The 22,271-nt window shown below is 33.7% G+C and overlaps 1 protein-coding gene across 2 annotated transcripts in view; it reads left to right on the top strand.

Annotated features, from left to right (window-relative positions):
* The window catches only part of ATP9B (ATPase phospholipid transporting 9B (putative)), a 136,835-nt gene that overhangs the window by 22,131 nt on the left and 92,433 nt on the right, over positions 1-22,271 (top strand). For both annotated transcript variants that reach the window (XM_081950525.1, XM_081950526.1), the window contains exons 4-7: positions 2,525-2,638; positions 4,580-4,688; positions 9,465-9,523; positions 16,085-16,136. In XM_081950525.1, the coding sequence (XP_081806651.1) occupies positions 2,525-2,638; positions 4,580-4,688; positions 9,465-9,523; positions 16,085-16,136 (334 nt within the window). The remainder of the gene's footprint in view (positions 1-2,524; positions 2,639-4,579; positions 4,689-9,464; positions 9,524-16,084; positions 16,137-22,271) is intronic.

The raw sequence follows: 22,271 nt of genomic DNA, 5'->3' as shown, positions 1-22,271 counted from the left end.
AGTGACTGATTATATATTTATTTGGTGTGCAGCATAGCACTAAAAACAGTTACACTCCAACAATAAGTAATATTGGTGTTCTAAATTATGTGATAATTTTTAGCTAGGTCTTGCCTATATATTTGGTAATTAATATTTTGTGCCACCAGTTTGTATAAATAGAAAATTCCTCTTAATAACATTTTCAGCTAAAAACTATATGAACATTTCAGATGCGTGGCTTAAACTGTTAGGAAGAAGTAGAAAAATAGATTTTAATCTAATTTTAAGTATGTATTTAAATCTGTATAATAAGTAAAATGTATATGCTCCATTTTATATATTAGTGAAGATATAACCAATATTCAGAACTCAAATTGACCTAATTTGTTTTCTAAAATGGTTGTAAAAACCATTCACATGCTCTTATTTAAGAGTTTCTTAAGAGTTAATTAACCCTTTTTACAATTGTAAAATTGTGTCAGAGTAAGATTTCAATTGTTGGTTATGAGAGAAAGAACTTTTTCCCCCTTTGTGTCCATGAGTAAAGTAACCCTCTTTTAAATGCAGAATAAATGGTTACAAAGCTCATTTTCCAGTATGGCTAGTGGTACAGATTACAAGAAAACCCATAAATATAGTAATTCCTTGTATATATGAAAAGCATATATTGTACTGCCTATTATGTGTACTATAGGCGTATAACAAAACCCCTTATTAAGTAAATCCAGTTTAAAATAACATTCCTGTCCCTTCAGATTTTGTTTTTGCTTATTATGGTTTTCAAGATGCAGAATTCTTTTCAGTACTGACAATAATAATTTGTTGTAATACAATTTGTGCAAACCACAAAAGGGCACAGTTTGGCGTTTTTTGTTCTTTGACTAATTTCACTAAATTCTATTATGACTTTAGCATTGATTCTTTCGATAGTTAGTCTTGTACTTTCTAATTTAATATTTGACTGAAAAGTAACTCTTAAGGGAGAGGTGTTTCAATGAGTATAAAATAAACAGGCTATTATATACTGTGCCTTTTACTGCAGTAATAAATTGCTTTGTTTTTTTGTTGACAAGAATGCTGCGACTTTCAAATCTTAATTTCAATAAGAATGCAGATTTTCTAATTGTTATGCATTGGTTTTCTCTCCACTACCCCTACTTACCAGTGCTATTCAACTAACTGTCACGTGCATGAATATTTCTAGTACTCCTCCCCCCATCCTTATTAGAAAGAGAAAAAAGAGTTCAGAATGTGTTTTCTTTTGATTATTAATGTCAACTGTTTTCATGCATACAAATATTTTCATCTTTGCATGAAACCTGCATTTTGTGTATTTATACTTAAAGGTAATTAAATATATATTTAGTCATTGATTACTATAGTTAAATGCACAATGTGTATTTCAGTGGTTTAGGCAGAATCCTAATGCCTTTAAAGATCTCCCTTGATTTGTGAACACCTGTTGGCATACCCAGATGCATTATTAGCCTTCGAATATTTTTTTCTTAAAACTTTTCCTTAAGAAATGGAGCAGTTCGAAAGCATTTTGTAATTGCACAGTTGGAATCCTATTCTGGCTTTAGTATGAATACCAATTACTGAGCTATTAATTGATGCTAACTGAGATTTTAAATTAATTAGTGGTGAGGAAGAAAATATTGTTACCCTGCTGAGATTAATTTATATGAGAATTTAAACATTCTAGAAGAAAATAATTATGTTTCATTGTAAATATAAACACAGTATTATTCCAGCATAGTTTTTAGCTTCTGCTTGTAGTTTAGTTATAACTACTAAACCAATTTGACTTTCCTTGTATTGAAATTTCCATAATATGTTGGTTTGTCTGAAGCTTACATTGATTGCAGTGTGTTCCACCCACCTACAGTCTTTTGGGCAACAGTCTTTATTTTCATAATAAAAATGGAAATGTATTTAAAATCAATTACAGTATTAACATTTTTTCTAAAGGTAGTTAGGGATAATGGCCGAACAGAGTGACAAGTTATATAATGCTAATTTTATAGTACAATAAATTCAGAGGAATTATTTTGTGTCACATACTATTTTCTCTTATAATTGTATTCTGTATGAAAAAAGATGTACTTTTCTTTCCTGTATCCATTATTTTGGTGCTAATGGATATACAACATTAGAGAAAAGTGGGATATGATTTTTATTACATTGGTTTCTTGAATAATAACTAGATGCAAGCTGTATGCTTAAAAGATTTTTCTGTTAGAAAACCACTATTTTCTGAGCCCTATTTATAAGGCAGATACTGCCTTATTTATAAGGCAGATACTATCAACTTTGTAAGTTTGTAAGAATCACCAAAGCAATCTATGTCTGGTTTTTTTAATGTTAAAAATAGTATATAAATGATAAATATTAATTCTAGATAGGAGGTAAACTCTAGGTAGAATTTACTCCTGTCGATCTCCATTAGGCTAGAAGAAAGTATTCAAGTCCTAAATGAAGCACTACCATAGTAAGTTACGATTATTGCCATTTTATGGTTTTCCTGTTTCTTTCACTCTAGGTTTTATATGAACAATTCAAGTTTTTCTTGAACCTTTATTTTCTGGTAGTCTCCTGCTCACAGTTTGTACCGGCATTGAAAATAGGCTACCTCTACACCTATTGGGCTCCTCTGGTAAATACAAAAGCTGTAAAAACTATTTTGTTTCTTTAGATAATGAGTAGGCTAGATTGCACATGTCAGAGGGTCAGAAGATTAAGCCCTCCCTGTTAATGATTGAGAGATCAGAAGTATCCTTCATCAGCTTTAATTTTTTCTTTTTCTCTTTTGGATTTCTATTGTCCTAATGAGGCCTCCAAATATTTTGACCTTATGGGAAGGGGATAAATGGGTTGGCCAAAATATCTGAAGGACACTAGTTTGCCTGGGTTGTTGCTTTGACTGTATTTAGATGAATGTAATCACTAGCATTCCTCTTAAAGCTAACACTGTAATTAACATTCAACTCACTGTAACCATGGCAATAACCTTTATATAGATTGGGGTATTTGAATGAGCTGTGGGACAGAGCACATGAATCTGTGAGGGAATGAGGGATGGAGTAGCTTTTGCCTCTTAATCCGTTAAGCATAATTAATATGGATTAAGATAATTTTTTAAAGTATCTTTTAGATAAAGTGTACTTTGTATGCCGAAAAGAATAAATTTAATTATTTAATTAAATTAAGTATTTGGGGTAAATACCCTTTTGAGCTTAACCAAAGTTGACTAAGTAAGCTGAGGGATAGGCAATTTCAATCCTTCTAGAATCACATGGATTCGTACATTCAAATAGTGGGAATTTTATTACCACTCAAGAAGGCTATGGGTAAGATGTTGGGGCTAGCAGATAGTTAGTGCATTCAGATAGTTCTTCATTGAATATTCTTAAAAGTACCATATTAAGAAGCCAATTTTGTTTTGAAGTTTTCAGTGTAAATATAAATTCATTTGATAGAAATAACAAAGATTAGGGAAGCTGTGAAGAAAAATTTACATTACAAAGCTTCCACAAAGCTTTTGATATATTATTAAAATATGTTTCATTATTAATCTTATTAATATATTTATTTCAGCTCAAATTGTTAGATTCAGGAAACTGGATTGAAGTTAATTTCATGTGAACTGAAATTAAAAACATTGGGATGAGAATTAAAATTATTTGATTCAGTAGACCCCAAAATATAACCTGAGTATTGTTAATGTTATTGCTAACAAGAAAAGTTGGGTATGCAGGTTAATTATTTAATATATTTCTACACCAATTACTTATTCCTAGCTATGGCAGGAATCTTTTCAGGTTGAAGAAACAAAGGTTACACATTTGTTTGGAAATGCCATTGATTCCTCAGAATAAGAGATTACGTCTGTTAGTGACTTCAAACAATAGGTTATCTATCTTAAAGTTAGAAGCAAAAAAAATCTTTTAAAAGAAATAGTCATGTCCATATTTGTTTTACTTTATAGGGAAACACACTAGTCAGTTTTTAATCATATATTTCACTATTCATTGTGGAGATCAGGAGGTGGTTTAGACATTATATCAAAACCATTGTTTGGCATTATTTATTTTAGCCTTAGGCACATATCTTGTCTTCTTTCTTCACTTTAGGCAGGTAGTATTTTGTTATTTAATATGAATCCAATTATTTTATGGTGTTTTTTCTTAAGATTGTTTAATCAGGATCAAATTGTAGGACAACATGAATAATACTTGCTCGTTTATCTTAAACATGGAAATAGGGGAGATGGCAGAACTCATTCATTCAATGTCTTTATTTGCCTTAATCAGACAACAGGAAATTAAGACTTGCTATTGTATGAGTCATCCCATTGTTATAGATATAAATTATTTTGAAGGAAAGACATTCTGTCAAATAATATCTTTGTACTTTTGTATAGATATGATTAGATTTATTGGTTAAGCTCAGATTTTGATACATGCTTTAAAGCACCCTTTAAAACACCTATTGAAATAAATATACTCCGATGGTTTTCAAATTTACTGTTAAACGTTCTGTGTATTTTAGTGGTAATATTTTCCATTTAAGGAAATGTTTCTTCTATTTTAAATAGGGATTTGTTTTGGCTGTCACCATTCTGCGGGAAGCAGTTGATGAATTTCGTCGTTATAAACGAGACAAGGAAATGAATTCTCAATTATATAGCAAACTTACACTACGAGGTTAGCAATCATTTTTTAATATAAATCCTAGGCAACATTCCTACCTTGTAGCTTCTATTATTTACAGTTAAACCAAGTTTGCATGATTTTTGATATTCAGTATGTCACATGCAGCCTTTAAGCTATGCACTGTCATCTATCTAATGATTGTTAGCACTAAGGATGATCAGTCTCAGGCAGAAATCAAAAAGAAGTGCTTAGCAAACTGATATAAAGTGATCATATTTGCCAGTGGACTCCCTTCAGTAAGATAGATCACAGCTTGTTCAGGCATGGTTGATACATGAAGGGAAATCAACAGATTATATTTCTTATATAACTAAAATAAATATTGCATACTGAGCAATGTCACGTTAGTTGAGTATTAAGAAATTGAGTTCATCATTATAGAATCCAATATTGTCATTCTGTTGATGAAATAGCTTATTTGTATCACACAGCTTCAAATCTGTTCCACCTTAGGTACAGCTTCCATAACTGTTCTAGAGGTTTAGAGTTATGAAAACCCATTTATTAGTAAGAATCAGCTGCTGGTTTTTTTGTGCGGTAGGGGATTTTGAAGAATATTGCCAGGTGGTACATGAATGTGTGTTGCTGCTAAAAAAGCAGAGCTGGTGAAATTATTTTAAGAAATCTCCTATATTACAGTGACACTTAGACTAACATCATTTCACTATTATTGCAGAGCGCATATGGCAATTTTATACCTCCCTGCTACTACAACATACAGTGTTATTAGGTTGTGTGCAGCAGCACTTAAAATACGTCAAAAGATGACCTGGGTCACAAATCAGTTTTAATGAGCAAGTAGACCATCATTATAGAAAGTTTTATATTATGATAGATACGTTTATTGTGTTTTTAATGTCCATTTATTGCCTTTATTTTTTGCTTTTAGACTTTTACATTTTTTTACATTTTTGTTTTATATTTTCTAATTTTTTAATGTAACTTTACTTTTATAATTTTTTTATGTTTTTAATTTTTATTTGTAGTCCACTCTCCTCATGCTGGTTTTTGACTTAATTAAAGGTTGATTGATTAATACAAAAATTAATACACAGAGCATAATTATTTAACAACTATCCCAATTTATTTGTAAAAAATACATCTGAACAGGATTGGTCTAAACAGATAAATAAGACAATTTCTTAAAATTTTGAGTTGGGTAATAAAACAGTGATGACCTAAGGATGAAATACAAAACTGAATCTTTTGATAAAATTTCCTAGGAAAAAAGCAAATTAAGGGGGTGATATTTTCAAACCACATGGAGAGTTATTTGCTACATGTAACATTTCATTGCAACAGGCTATCATTCTAAATGTGTGAGCAATTATCCGTTAACTGACATCACAATTTTTTTTAAATCTTATTCATATTGCCTCGCTGATGCTTTTCTAAAAAAAATGTTGATGAGGATGGAAAATTATCTTTTCATTGCTTAATAAAAAATAAATAAATTAGATTACATGTTAGAACAGTGGTTTTAAAAAGTTCCTCCCCCAAAACAATCAAACTGGACCCAAAAATTAGGTGAATTCTTCAGAATTCCTGCCAATTTTACAAAATATTTTGATTTGTAAGAAAAAGCATCAGTTTCATGAAATTATATACAGGGATCCTTTCACAAATAGATTTGTCATTGCTCCGACTTATCTAATATTGAATAGCTATGGCAATAATTTTGGATTTGCTTGGAAACTTTGAGCAACATTGTAACTTTCTATATACCTGTTTCCAACTTCCAATATACCTGTTTTATTAACAAGTGTAAACTGCAAAATTTATTACTATAATTCTTGACGTTCCTCAATCAATCCTTGATTGAGAGTAAGTAACTATTTCACCTTGACTAGCTCATCAATACATATGACTTCCTCTTGGTTCTGTCTTATATTTCTATCACACACATTTCTTATTGCTTCAGTTGCTTGAGCCAGATTTCAGAAGCTTATATTAATATAGAAGTTGTGACATATTTTTGTTACATGTTTGCATGAGTGTTTATATTACCATATTTTTCAAACTATAAGACACACTGGACTATAAGACGCACCTAAATTTACAGGAAGAAAACAAGAAAAAAATAGTTTTTGCCCACCACGAGTCACGTTTTTGCCCTCCCTGGCCCCCAGAAACACTCTGCAGTGCTCCACATGACCAATTTTAGCCAAAATGAGCCCGTTTTTGGGTTCCCAAGCCTTCCATGCATTGCATTTTCACCTTCCCAGCCTCCAAAAGCACTCTGCAGTGCTCGGTATAGCCTGTGTTTGCCAAAAACGGGCACGTTTTCATGGAAAGGCAGGATACAAATCCCAAAATTTTAACAATGGGAATTTTACAGATCATGTCTTTGTTTTGATTAATTTGTTTGAAGTATTTATGCTACATTAAATTTAATAGCTACAGAGACCTAAAGGTAATGAGCAAGGCCAAGTTATAATGATTCTTTGTAGTGTGTGCATGTGTGATTATTTTCATTGTAGAAATATTCTGCTGTATTCCTATAAGTTGATTTTATTTATTTTACACTCATTCTTCTTTTTGAGCCGTTCATGTGTAATGAATTATGATAAGCACTTAATTGTGTTCTAGTTGCACATAAGGCTTTAGGCAAAGGCTTGTGCCTTGGTGGACCATAAAGCTTGAATATGCAGCCACTTCTGACAGCTTTGGACTTTTTTATTGGCAATTACACAGATGGTGAAGAGTGTTTTTAGTTTGTGAGATGTGTTTTGGAGGAAAAATAGTTTACAAAAATAATTTATGCAGTGAATAGCATTTGATAGTTTTCCAAATTATCCTTTCAAAGTTATAATGTATATTTTGTTTTCTGAAATGGTATCCAATGATTACTTTCTCTATATAGATAAAAAGCTTGTTGATACCTTAAGGTTTTCCTACATATAATTGCTAATTGTTAAGGCACATTCTACAAATCTCACTCCAGACAAGGAACATGAATAACAGTAATCTGGAATTGTATGTTCTTGCCAGATGTATACATTGTGTGAATAATATCTTGATATTTTTATATAATACCTTGATGTAGATATTTTTTTTGTAGACAATATTTCACATTGCAAAAGCTTGTTCTTGTAGTCTTGTAGAATGCAAGCGCTTTCTGAGAAAGAATATAGCAAATTGCTATATTGCTATTTTGAATTATAGTTCCAAAAGTGGATGTGACATCTTCCCAATATTTATTTGGGACATAGAAATATAGGCCGATCGTCAACATTAAATTCATTTGTCTTCTTGGAGCAATGCTTAAGATGAACAAGAGGATGTTAGAGATGGGATAGCAGCTTTGGTATACTTAGGTAGGAATTATTTTTTAATATTAAATTTAGGCAATCAAGCTAAAAACTGAATTTTAGGATTTCAAAACAGCATTTGCTTGAAATCTGATATAATATAAAGGATAGCTTCAGATTTCAGTGTATGAAAGAGAAATAGGAAGGAAATACGTTGCAGCTGTTAAATTCTGGCAATGTTAAACAATAAATTCTTGTGCTTCTACAGGAAACATAATACAGCAGTTCTAATATTATTTTCTGAAAAAATCAGAATATTGAAGTGTATTTATTCTAGCTATAATTTATAATTGAGATAACCTAAAGTATTATTTACATTTATTTTTAAAATATCCAACTCACATTCCCAGATCATTTAAAAAGAGCTACCTGATTTTTAGGCAAGTGGTGGCTCAGTTGCTAAGACACTGAGCTTGTCGATCAGAAAGGTCGGCAGTTCAGCGGTTCAAATCCCTAGCGCCACATAACGGAGTGAGCTTCTGTTACTTGTCCCAACTTCTGCCAAAAAAATGCAAGTAGAAAAATAGGAACCATCTTTGGTGGGAAGGTAATAGCGTTCCATGCACTTTTGGTGTTTAGTCATGCCGGCCACATGACCACAGAGACGTCTTCGGAGAGCTCCGGCTCTTCGGCACCACCTCCTAGAGTTGGCAACAACTAGCACGTATGTGCGAGGGGAACCTTTACCTTACCTAATAAGATCGATTAAGAAGATCATCTAAGAAGACATGTATTACACTGAGCTGCCTGAGACACAAATATAGGAAATCTTCAATTTATGGCCATGTGTTTAACAATTTTTCAAAATTATAAATGGCTGAAAAAAGTGACATGACTTTTCCTCTCACTACTGGATTCATTTAATGATCACATGATTTGCCTATTGACTATTGTAGTTCATTAAACGACTGCAGTGGTTTGCTTAACAACCACAGCAAACAAGGTTATAAAATCATCTCAAATGATTCACTTAATGACAACTTAGCTACAGATGTTCCTTTCCTTACTATCAATTGTGGGCTACGTTGTGGACTTTCTAAACTTCTTTTATTTTTTAATTTGCCAAATAATTTTTTTTCTCAGCTGATAAAATTATCATGTAATTTATTTCAACAGCATGACAACATAACATTTGGATATAGTTTAAAAGTAAGAAAGAAAAATATTCTTCTTCACTGTCAATATTGGATATTGATAACTTCTAAAATGTATTTCGAAGAGTAGTAGGTTATTTGATGCTTTCCTATTCTTTTTTGTTGTTTCTTTGTTAAATTGTAGTACTTAAATTTAATTTTTAAAATGAGTCATTAAACTTTTAAGCTCTTTTTTCTATGTTAGCTTAATAATTCAAAATGACTTCTGAAGGATAGAATGAAAGATAGAAATAACGTAATGGTAGAAGTTCTGTGATGTTGAGATCATTGTTTATATTGATTGATTTCTTTTTTCTTTAAAGGTAAAGTCCAAGTTAAAAGCTCAGACATTCAAGTTGGAGACCTCATCATAGTGGAAAAGGTTACCATTTTTTAGTTAATCAACATTTTAAATGTATTTTTATGTTCTTTTGTCCTGGACATTACCTAACCATTGTTATTTGAAACTGCCCTGTAAGCAAGATTAAAATGCAAATTTGACAGTATTTGATGGCAGTCATGTACTTTGCAGACTTAGAGAATTTGCCCTGCATGGTATCGTTCTCTTTTTTTCTCCTCACTATAAGGAGAATGATATCAAATACAGTAGCTGCATATGTTGATTAGAATAGATTTTAAAACAGAATTCAAAGAAATGTACAGCTTAATTCATTCATGGGTATAGAGCTAGGTTAAACTAAACTATTGAATTGAAATTGAATGGAAAATGTTTCCAGAATGCATATATTATCTGTCTATGGTTCTCTTTAATTATCTGTAAATGAGACATCTTAAAACTAAGCCCACTAGTATAACTAACTAGTCAATTACCCCTTCAGTGTGACAGTAGGAATAGAAGACCATAAAGCTGCCTAACCAAGAAAAGTTATGCAAATAGACCATCAGAAATGTGAAATCCATTTCATTAAAAGAAATATTCCTGTGCATTTCTCACATCTGCTTCAGCGGATCAGATTTAAACATGAATTCAGGGATTCATACCATCAACAAATCAATCCTGATCAGCAGAACTTCAATGCAGCAAATAATACAACTTGAAAAATTGAAGATGATTGTTTTGGTTTTGTACAGTTATATGTAAAGCTTTGGTTTAAGTTATATATACATTTTATAAATTATAAATGTTTATAAATTATGCATACAGGTGGCACATAAATTTAATAAGGCATTATTTAATATATTTCTAATATATTATTTTATATACTAATATTAATCTATAAAATACTTAAATTAATATGTCTCACTTTAAGTAATACAATATTAGTAGCTTTTCTGAAGGACTCATAATATAGTCCTAATGTGTCCTAATACAGTCACATATTTTGACCATATGGGTGAGGGATTTCATTTATGTTAATTTAATTGCATATATCTAATGTATTTAATTAGCTAACAACTCCATGAAGTGAAATGTTTAGTAATCTTTAAAAATCAAATAAGCCACCAGTAGCAATTAGTACTGGACCCTTGTCATTTGATTTCTAGGCCTATCTTGCACAGAGTTGATTTTTACAATTGGCAAGAATAGTCCCAGCTTGCCTGGGTAAGTAAACTTACCTTTTGGGTGGCAGAACAGGATCTGTTGCTTTCTGCAAAATAATCACCACAAAGCAAACTATGTCCCTTTCGTATGTCTGTGTGTCAGTGCACATACAGAACGGTTATCGTTTGTGTCATATTAGGCTTAAGATACTTAAGATACAGGCTTAAGATACAGAAGGATCTTGACAAACGTGAACATTGGGCACTATCTAATAAAATGAAATTCAATGGTGAAAAGAGTAAGGTTCCACATTTAGGCAAGAAAAATGAAATGCACAGGTACGGTATAGGTGGTACCTTGCTCAACAGTAGTAACTGTGAAAGGGATCTTGGAGTCCTAGTGGACAACCATTTAAATATGAGCCAGCAGTGTGCAGCAGCTGCCAAAAAAGCCAACACAGTCCTAGGCTGCATCAACAGAGGGATAGAATCAAGATCACGTGAAGTATTAATACCACTTTATAATGCCTTGGTAAGGCCACACTTGGAATACTGCATTCAGTTTTGGTCGCCACGATGTAGAAAAGATGTGGAGACTCTAGAAAGAGTGCAGAGAAGAGCAACAAAGATGATTAGGGGACTGGAGACTAAAACATATGAAGAACAGTTGCAGGAAATGGGTATGTCTAGTTTAATGAAAAGAAGGACTAGGGGAGACATGATAGCAGTGTTTCAAAATCTCGGGGGTTGCCACAAAGAAGAGGGAGTCAAACTATTCTCCAAGGCACCTGAGGGTAGAACAAGAAGCAATGGGTGGAAACTAATCAAGGAGAGAAGCAACTTAGAACTGAGGAGAAATTTCCTGACAGTTAGAACAATTAATTAGTGGAACAGCTGGCCTCCAGAGGTTGTAAATGCCCCAACACTGGACGTCTTTAAGAAGATGTTGGATAGCCATTTGTCTGAAGTGGTATAGCGTTTCCTGCCTGGGCAGGGGGTTGGACTAGAAGATCTCCAACGTCCCTTCCAACTCTGATGTTGTATTGTATTGTATTGTATAGTAACTCAGTGTTGCTTTGTCATTTCCTCCCAACACAAGACCTAAACGGTGCTGGCTTTCCACATAAAGTAGGGAACACACATAAAGAGTTTCTGATTCCAGAATAATTGTTCTTAACAAGAGCGTGTCAGCAAAAAATGAAGAAGCTGTTAAAGAAAATGCCTATATGTTTCAATCCAAATGACCTTTCAATATGTCAGCATTGATTTTTACACTACAGTAGTTGTGCTTAAAGTGCAACCAGCTTTGTTGCACTTTGTTTTCCCCTAAAAATGTGAAGGATCTTTTTTGTCCATGTTCCTTTCATTCCCACCTGTAAAATTTCTAAATTTGTATACAGATAGCGCCCCCCCCCCCGCTTAATAAACCTAATTGGTACTGGCAACTCCACCACTAACAAAGCAATCATTAAGTGGGAAAACATGAGATTATGACTCTGCTTTCTTACTGGAATAGTCATTAATGAGTGATCAATTAGCAAGAACTCCCTGTACAGTGTGATGTCCCATCCAAGGGGATAACCTGGTCCATACTGGCTTAATTTCAGAAATGCTGTAGATTCATACGCTTCCAGGACTCCATGCGATTTATTTTTTACTTTAACAAATACAGGCACGAAGGAGACTTATAATCATTGATATTTTGGTAGAAAAACAAATATTTGAAATATGTAATAAACAGGAGGGTTTGTTTTGATTGCTATCTGGCAACTTTAATGAGGATTGAAGTGCATTTTTGTCAAAGCTTCATCTTGTTAACAGGCAACAGTTTTAAAGGATGAACCGGAGTTGTGACTAAAAGGTTTATGTCAACATTAAAAGAGAAGTTGTAAAGATGTATAGTTAATCTATATAAAGACAGAGCATCTGATTTTATGTTTGTCATTTAAGGAATGATTTATTGACTTCTGAAGTTGCCTTTTGCCTTTCCTCTCAGTTTTTGCAGATAGTGGGTTCCCAAGTATTGAATATACAATATAGCTGCTATTCTTCACTAAGATTTATATTTTTGCTGTCCTTTTTCCCCCACCTTGATATATAAAAGGCTTCCTGTTAAATGTGGGAAGGGTATGTACAGTTTGAGAATATGTAATAAAAATGTATCGTTTCTTTTATTTTTTTAGCAGAAAAAAATAACAAGATTCTGAACTCACTTTTCTGACATTTCAGTTAATTCTTATAGACAATTGCATGGAGGATTTAAAGTAGCCTGGCAACCTTAGATAATTGAAATAAAGAATCCAAAATCATTATCATTCACATCATCTCTTTATCCTGCTGCCTAAGTCAGGGCTGTCCAAACTTGGGAACTTTAAGACTTGTGGACTTCAACTCCCAGAATTCTGGGAGTTGAAGTCCACAAATCTTAAAGTTCCCAAGTTTGGACACCCCTGGCCTAAGTAGTCACAACTATAAAGGGACTAAATCAAATTTAGCTAAGCAAAATTTAAATAGTTATCTTAACTGCTTCAGTTTTATCACCTAAATTCCAAAACTGTTCAAAAAAAAATAACAATGTATTAGTATCTACCATTACTTTCAAGTCACTAGAATGCCTCTTGGAAGAACTACATCTCATTTTAGTACCAGATTACTACTCCATGACTTCCAATCTCAATCTACACTGTTTGTTTACAATAAACATACCATATTTTTCAGAGTATAAGACGCACCTTTTTTCCTCAAAAAAGAGGCTGAAAATCTGGGTGTGTCTTATACATCGAATACAGCATTTTTTTTGCCTCCCAAAGCCCACCCCTTCACCAAAATGGCTGTGCATACCCTTATGGAGGCTTTCAGACAGCTTCTAGGGCTGGGGAGGGCAGAAATGAGCAAAAAATGGGCCGTTTTTTGCCCCCCCCCCCGCTCCCATACGTCTCCATAAGGCTATGCATGCTTTTTTTTTTTTTTGACAAAAAACAGACCCGTTTTCGCGAACAATGGGCCGTTTTTTGCTCGTTTTTGCCCCTCCCCTCCAGGAGCACACTGCAAGCCCCCCCAAGGCTATTCATGCCTTTTATTTGAAAAAAATGGGCCCGTTTATGCAAAAAAACGGCCGTTTGGGGGAGGTTTGCAGAGTGCAAAAACTTTTTTTTTCCTTTCTGAAAGCTTTTTAGTTAGAGTGATTGATGAGAATTACATTGATCAAGTGCTGTGCCAGCACAAACAAGTCTTAGGTTGTCAGCGATTTCCTTCTCCAGCACATGGATAAATACACCTGGAAACATCTATCTACCTACCTACCTACCTACTGTATTTCCCTCTCTCTCTCTCTCTCTCTCTCTCCCTCTCTCTCTCTATATATATATCTATATCTATATCTATATATATATATAGATATAGATATATATATAGATGTATATATATAGATGTATATATATATAGATGATGTGTGTGTGTATATATATATATATATATATATATATATATATATATATATATATATATATATATATATATATATACATACCTATCTACTCTCTCTCTCTCCCTACCTACCTGCTGTATTTCTTACTCTCTCTCTCCCTCTATCTATCTATCTACCTACCTACCTACTCTCTCTCCCTCCCTCCCTATCTATTGTATTTTTCTCTCTCTCCCTCTCTATCCCTCTATCTACCTACCTACTTTTTTTTTAATTTGCCTCTTCAAAACCTTGGTGTGTCTTATACTCCGGTGCGTCTTATACTCCGAAAAATACGGTATGTATTGACAAGGCAGAGAGCTTTCTCCAAATTCTTTTGATTGTACAATCCCCTTTTAGAATTTTAATTAGCATTCTAGATTTTTTTTAGACTAGTATCAAATTTTTCATTTTGCCAAAGGATTTTCCTGTTGTATTTGCTGATTTTCCCTTCGTTTCATTAGGACTTTGTGTAATTTTTATTTTATATTTGTATTCTGTTTATGATCATATTGTATTCTATCTACTATCTGTAAAGACTTAGGGAAGTATAGAAATATTTTTATATAAATGAAGGACTATATATTATAAACTTTCATATACAATGTAAGTATGAAATACTTAAGTATGAAATACTTAAATATACTTTAACTAATACTTAAATCACTAATTGAAAATAAGAGATTCTTTTTATAGTGTTTATTAGTCTTAGTGTATCGTACTTTCACCTCAACATGTGCATGTGCATGATTGTTGAGCATACATAGTTGTTCTGCAGAACATCGTTGTCAGCAAAAATCACGATGTAAATATTGTCTGTCGTCTATTGAGGTACCATAGTTTATGTCTGTCAGGTACAAACAATCAGGTCTGGACAGGAGGAGTTCAATTAGCTTCTTCAATGCTCATGCCTATTTCACAGGAATATTCCCAGACAGGCAGCTTGTACTTGTATTAGACTAAAAAGGTTCAGTGGCATTTGGGGGGAAAGGTGTATGACCTTGCTCTCTTGTGCCTATGGAAAGATTCCAGACTAATTCCCACTTGTCTTCTCCCCGTGTCTGAGCCAGTCTTCCTCCCTTGCTCCCCCCCTCTCTCTGACATGACAGAAGATAAAAGAACTTCCATTATTTGCTTTTTAGCATATTATTAAGTCACCATAATGCAGGGGTGTCAAACTCAGTTTCATTGAGGGCCACATAACAGTTGTGTTTGACCTCGGGGGCTGGGGTGGGCATGGCCTGGGTGGGTGTGGCCAGCTTGATGTCACTTGTTGCGGGTGTCTGTGATGGCCTGAGTACTTGGCCAGTCAAAATGGGCTCCTGAGCTCTATTTTCAGCCGCTGTGACGGCCTCCTGCCACCCTCTGCCAGTGAAAATGGAGCTCAGGGGGGGCGCGTGCATCCCCCCTGAGCTCAGTTTTTACTGGCAGAGGGCGGCAGGAGGCCATCACAGCTGAAAATGGTGCCTGGGAGGGCCACATGCGGCCTTGCCGAGCTCCATTTTCGCTGGCAGAGGCACTGCAGGCTGGTCCTTTGCTGTTTCTAGGGTGGCTCCATGGGTCAGATCTAGGCACCCCACAGGCCAGATCCATCCCGGGCCTTGAGTTTGACACCCTTGCCATAATGGCTTCTGAAGAAAAGATGCTTGTTTCCTTCAAGTCTCAAGATATTGTTGTAATTCAAGGATTAAGAACTTCTTTTTCAGATGCTTCATTTAAAAACCTTTATTTCTCACTCCCTCTCTGAGGGAAATGAGCGGTTAAGAAGTATGAAATATAAATAAATATAAAAATAAATAATTAGTCATTTATTGTTTAAAAAATCTGATTTTCGAATGGTAAATATATCTCAGCCAGTTAAATTTTAGTTAAGCATTAATCTGAATAAAATCTTAATTGCTTCCATGCTTCTGAGAGATATTTTTTGGGAATTATATAATACATTGAAACACTTTTGGATTTTTTTTACCCCAACAGAATCAACGGATTCCATCTGATATGGTATTTCTAAGAACTTCAGAAAAAACAGGTATGTTGTTATTTTATAGTGTCAGGTGCTTGAGACATTGGCCTCAACTTTCTAAATAATGATTTCTTTAGTTAATCCTGGTTGATGTTGACCAGCTTATGAACAACTAGCTGCGAGATAGATGAAGATTATTTCTTGTTCCATTTTTTTTTTTTGGCAGCAGAAGTATCTCCCTTGCCATGATAACAAAATCACTTCATTCTGTCAACTGAAAGAAATTAAAAGATGTTCCGTCCTTCACTTTGGTAGGCTGGAAGCATGAACTTCTTCAAAATTTGTTTTGATCACAACTTGGTTGTAAGACTCAAAATATTTGTGCATATCAAACAGCTTCTCCTACCTCTATGTCCTCCAAGTGTATGAGGAAATAATCCATACCAGGATCTTCGATATGGACTATATGGATGGAGTTAAGACTGATGTATCCGTAGGTTAGGGGAAAATTCCAGATTTTTTCAAAGCCTTGATCATCATCTTCTGGCACTGTGCAAGTCATGTGGGCTCTTCAATATACTCTGTTCCAAATTCTAGATTTCTTCTGCAGTCCAAATGATATTTTGAATTAAAATAAGCCACATCATACATAGTACCATCTACTTTTAAGTACAGTTGCATAGAAATGAGCTGCTGATAAATTAACATTAGAATACATACAGATAGTCCTTTACTTACAGTCATAAGTTGTGATGGTTATAAAACAAGTCATCACCTGACTGATTCAATTTTACTTTTTTTGTGGTTGTTAAGTGAAGCACCATGATCATTAAGTGAATCCACAGACTTTAAACAAACAGGGTGGTTATTAAGCAAACCTATTGTTTACTATGGAGCATTTTTGCCCAAAATTAGAAGTAAACACCAGTCTTCAGCAAAAACGGAGTACATTGCAGTCATATGACTACAGGGTGCTGTAAATGGCCACAAATTCAGGCTGGTTGCTAAGCACCTGAAAGGCAGTCATGTTGCTCTGATGGGGGGTGTGGGATTGGCTATCAAAGCTTTGAAACCAATTTGTAAGTACCTTTTGTGGTGTCTGCTGTAACTTTAAATGGTTGCTAAGTGACTGATCATAAGTTAAGGACTACCTATATATTGATATTAAAGTATGTTTTTATACAGACCATATGTGTTCAGAAATATAGAAAAATATAGAATATAGAATGAGATCTTTACTGTTGCATAGTCATCATTTGAAAGAATGATTTGCTATTAGTAACAAATATAAGCCAATTTAATGAGGCTACTTTTTAAAAATACATTTGTATGATTAAAACTAACTGGACTTCAACAATTAATCATAGCTCTTTAATTATTTTTATGCATGTTGTAATTGTGACTGATGAATAATGTTTTGCTGACATTAAGAGCTTCATGTAAACTCTTCCCATTGTTATTTAAATATAGTTTAAACAGATGAAAGAAAATTCACTTGATTTTTGTTTTATATTTATGTGTAATGTGTAAAATATTAAAAGCAGGATTGAAGAAAAGTGTTCCCTGTTACAATTATAGTTCATTATGAATACAACTTCCTAGATTATGGTTTCTCAAATTAAGCATTAATTCTGAAAGTACAGAATCCACTTTGATATAGATATAAGATTTTTCTAAATCTGTTTAGGTAAAATGTTATAAAAATGAAGACATGTCCTGCTGAATTAACAATTCTACTTAATTGTTTTACTGTTACACCTTATAATTAATTGCAAATTATTGTTTGGCACCTTTTTGCAGAACAGATTTGACACTTTGAACTTCTGAAATTACACAGAAATGTGGTATCACTTTGCTGTTCAGCCATTCAGCTGAAATGTCACTTTCTATCTCTTTCCAAGCAGACTGCTGCAGAATAATAAGGCTGTAACAGTTGTGGCACGTGTTCTGAACATTCCTATTATGTTTAGAAACCATACATTCTAAAACCTACCTGTCTTGAGAGAAGAAAAAATGTTGAGAAATGTATTGCTATAGAGAATGACAAATGACTAGAGTGAAGTTTTGCACATACGGCCAAATAAACTTTTATCTTCAGGGCATGAGTGACTGCCAACAATCTGTCCAAACTATTTTAATCTGTTCCCATATCTCAGTTCCTATTCTGGTTTTAACATTTGATTTAACTTAGGCTAACCATGTTTTGACATCTATCTCGAGCCACCAAATGCTATTGCTTTTCTCTGTTTCACCTGTTGTTTTCTACATGAATCCTAATAGAGTAAGATTAATACAATAGTAAATATATCAGTAAAAGCTTATTAACATGTCTATGATCAAAGAACTGGTATAGCTAAAGGGCTTATTTAAAATCAAAGAAGTATTTGATTCTAATTGTGCCTCTGTTATAATTCCACTAGATTTAAGCTATTTTATCTTGTTCCATTGTAATACCACGTTCACATTGCAAATTTTACCAGATTATTGTAAAATATTATAACTGAAATCCAGAGACACTCTTTATTTTCTTTCAATGGCATTGCATGAAGTGTTGGACTACTGATATCTGAGTGGTCCATCACACAGTACCTATAAAGGAAAAACTCAACTCTGTACAGATCTTTGATGATTAGGTAGTAGAACTTCCAATCAGAGCAAGGCAACATAAGAGGACCTCCTTCCAATTTATATTCCAGAGGGAGGGTGGAACTAAGGGGCAATGGTTTGGAAAGGTATGTGTAGAAGGATAGGTCTGAGGGACGCTCAAGAGCCCTAGTCCAAAAAACCCCCAATCTATGAGAAGTATTCGAGGATGAATATATTTGGTGTCAAGCAAAACAAATGTTGACATTTAGATACATTACAATGTTAAGTGAATCAATTAATAACCCTTTAAAAGTTATTTATTAAAAGTTAATTTGCTTCTTCGTTTAAGTGTTACATCCTCTGCAGGCAATTTAGTCACGTTCTTAATGAGGTAAGAAATAAAGGGGGAGGGGGAAGCAAAATAATTTCTAAACATAAAAGTACTTCAATGTGGCAACATGATCAAGAGAGATATCCCAAAGTCAATGGAATAATTTTGAAGAAAAAGACAATATGAAAACGGCACCCAAATAAACAGTGTGTAATAGCCATTATGTGTATACATTGTGTAGAGCAAATAAATCTAAACATAGCCCATTGTCTTAAGGTATTTTACAAGTGCCAAAACAATACAATACTATATTTTTAAAAATTGATGAATAATCAAAGAATTGTTAGGTAGCCCACATATCATTGACTGGAATTGCCAACTCTCTGGTGGCTGCCTGAAGGCTAGGGCATTTGGAGAGTTCTATACTTTAGGAGGCAAGATGCTCTTCAAGGTTATGAGGACAGATGCTGAGAAAATGCACATGGAATGGTGATCTGCCTAAATTCATTCTTCAAGAATTTGTGGGGCAGGCCAAGTCTTTCAATATCCAGGAAATAAGTCATGTATAGCTTTTAAATTTCTAACAAGCCCTTTGAATTGGGCCTGGAAGCATATTTGACAACCAGTGTAATGACTTTGTCAATAGCTTTACATGACTATATTTGTTTCTAGTGGTTAGCAGATAGAATGCTGCCCTTTGAGTCAAATGGAGCTTCCAAACTGTCTCCAGGGTCAGCTCTACACAGAGTGTGTTGCAGTAGTCTAAATATGAGATGGGGAAGCTATGCACCATTGGTAGGATTGGCCAATTCCGATAGGCCTAGCATGAACACATTGGGACTGAACAGAGGCTAACGTAGCTGTGGCTTCTACTTGCTGTTTCAGGACCAAGAAATCCAAAAGGAACTCCAAATTATAGATCTGTTCATTTAGGAGTGTAATTTCTAGATCAGGAGTGTCAAACTGGCATCCTGCAAGCCAGATGCGTCACACGCAGTCCATGCCCACTCCAGCTCTGTGAAGGGGAAAAAAATGTCACCAAACATTATGTGACACCGTGAGTTTGACATTCACACTCTAGAGCTAAAACTGGAGCCAGAGTAGAACCTTATGTATCACTAGGGCTTCCATTGCACAAGATTTAACTTGAGTTTATTTTGACCAATCCATGTCCTAACACTTCTAGGAACCAAGACAGGTTTATCAAGTATATTTGAATATCACCAGCCTACTGATGATAACTTTGCCCAAACTGATATGATGGTTTAACGGTTAATAATAAAAATAATATATAATGTAATAATAATTGCTGAAAGGTATACGCTTGGAAATAGTTGGGAAGATGCGAGGTTTTTTTTAAAATCCTCGCTTGTAGTGTTTTTGACAAGAAGGCTATCGGCCATTTTCATACTCCTTCCATTGAAAAATTTATGTTGCTTCACTCCATAATTTCATTAGTGTAAGGATAAGAGCAAGGATAGTACTTTTCTATGCAACAATGTTCCTAGCATTCTTTTGTTATTTCTCCCCTATTCCATTTCCTGACAGCATTTTCACTAACTGCAAAAAGGTGCAAAAGAAAGAAAAGAAACAGGTCATCTGCAATCTTGTTCGTCATGAATTTGTTTAATCTATTCTACACTGAATGATAAAATACAAATATATAGAATTTTGCCATATAGAATTATGGATCTTTCCAAAACAGGATAGGTCCTTTTACTGAAGACAGGAATGTCAAGTAGATAGTAGACTCTGTCAATTGAAATATGAAATATCCTTTTGACTTCATAATATTTTAAAGGTAAAAATGTTATTTCTAAAAAGAGCATAAATTCTGCAGTTAGAATTTAAGATGATGTGCAGGTGGTTTTAGTATCCAGACTTGGATTATTTTCAGTGAATGCAAAAGAGTTCCTTGAAGCATTTAATACAATAGAAATTCCTAAAACGTACAGAGTCTGTATAAGAGCTCACTACAATATATGCAGTGTGATCAAGCTTGGATTAAAAGCATCTGTGTTCTTGTCAATAAGGAATTGTGATGAGTTCAGGGGTATTGTATTGATTGTGTATTAATACATGGTATCCTATTGGACCATAAGCTGATTGTTTAGAATGTAAATGAATCTGTTGATGGATCCAGTGACTGATGGCTTAAATTCCAATTAATCAATTGCTTCATCAGTTTCTTAATTCATATCAAATATCTCTTGAGTGTAGATGTTCTTTCAGTGGTATTAGGAAAAAATATGCTTTAGAACTAATTTTCATCAATCTCTTATAAATGCCAATATGTTTTTTTACATTCCCAAGTGACAATATTATAGCATAAATATTTGACATATAGTTTTCTTCTGAATGAAATAAACAGAGACAGTCCCCAGAGTATTGTGCTGGCCCTTTTCTGCCTATCATTAGTTAGGGATTTGCCTCTGAAGAACCTACATTTCTGTACATAACCCCCCAAAAAACCCTGAGTACTCTCGAGTTGTGAGTCATAGCAAGCAAGCTACTGAAACAGCAAAATATAATATTTTATGGCAATTTCACATGTCTCAATAATTCCTTTAATTAGTACAAAACTTGACACAGTCTCTTCATTGTGACACTTGTACTAGTTAATCTTAATTTGATTGCCATTAAAAGCACCCTTTCTTGACAACTCTTGTCAATTATACAAAATAAAATCAACTATTCATAAGAAGACTGTAACAGAATATAGGCAGACAGATTTAATAATTCAGTTTTGGTGAGGCTTAACTGGATTAGTTGTTGTAGCTAGTGTTCTCATTTGTGAAAAATTTATCAGATACAACATTTGAGAGGCAACAGATGGAATAGATTTTATATAAGTATTAGCTGCTTGAAAGAAAGTCTGTTAGGGTGCTTTATTTTTGGGGAAAAAATAAATGGTGAAAGACTAGTTCTGTGTTAATAATTCATTTTTAGATTCATTATGTGGCCTTTATACAAGGAAGAACCAAGTCTGAAACATAGTCTTACATATGTCAGAGAGGCCAAGATGAGCGTACAATCAAAAGAAGATAATACCTTCCAGTTTCATGTCTTTATTTACTTTTTTCCTGAGAAGCATACAAATTTAAAAACAACTTAACAAATAGTTACTAACAATATCTATTCAACGTTTTGTTAAAAAGTATCTCCTACTGAGTGTTAATTGACAGCAAATCTTAGATGCTCTGTATTACAAATACATTTCATCTTTATCGTTAATCCATGAATTGAATTATTTTCTGATTAATATGAGAATAGGGCTTAATGAA

The sequence above is a fragment of the Natrix helvetica genome (genome assembly GCF_964273705.1).
Source record: "Natrix helvetica genome assembly, chromosome: 4".
Taxonomy (NCBI): Eukaryota; Metazoa; Chordata; class Lepidosauria; order Squamata; family Natricidae; genus Natrix; species Natrix helvetica.
Note: the sequence above shows the minus strand (reverse complement) of the source record. Positions and strands in the feature narration are given on the sequence as shown.